At 65.5% G+C, this 255-nt stretch overlaps 1 protein-coding gene across 1 annotated transcript in view; it reads right to left on the reverse strand.

The window, feature by feature from the left end:
• Positions 1-81: 81 nt before the first annotated feature.
• Positions 82-255, reverse strand: part of ETH_00041455 (uncharacterized protein) — a gene marked incomplete at both ends in the record, with an annotated part of 3116 nt that continues 2942 nt past the window's right edge. The window contains one exon of the mRNA XM_013375278.1: positions 82-253. Coding sequence (XP_013230732.1) covers positions 82-253 — 172 coding nt within the window. The remainder of the gene's footprint in view (positions 254-255) is intronic.

Genomic DNA, 255 nt, shown 5'->3' on the forward strand with positions numbered 1-255 from the left:
CCGGGCCCGCGACCGCTGCAGCTGGCGGCAGCGCCGCGCTGCAGCTGAGTCCCTATCTGCTGCTGCAGCACCTTGCGTCACCTGCTGCAGCAGCTCCTGCTGCAGCGGCAAAAACGACCGGAAAGGGGGCGGCGGCAGCAAAAACAGCAGACCTTCGTGAAGCCCCAAAGCAGCAAAGCTTGTTGCGAGGGGGCTGTTGCTGCTGCTGCTGCTGCTGCTGCTGCTGTAGTGGGGGCTTTGCTGCTGCGAGGCATG

Source organism: Eimeria tenella, genomic scaffold, assembly GCF_000499545.2.
Source record: "Eimeria tenella Houghton genomic scaffold, Eth_scaff2632, whole genome shotgun sequence".
NCBI classification, from domain to species: Eukaryota; Apicomplexa; class Conoidasida; order Eucoccidiorida; family Eimeriidae; genus Eimeria; species Eimeria tenella.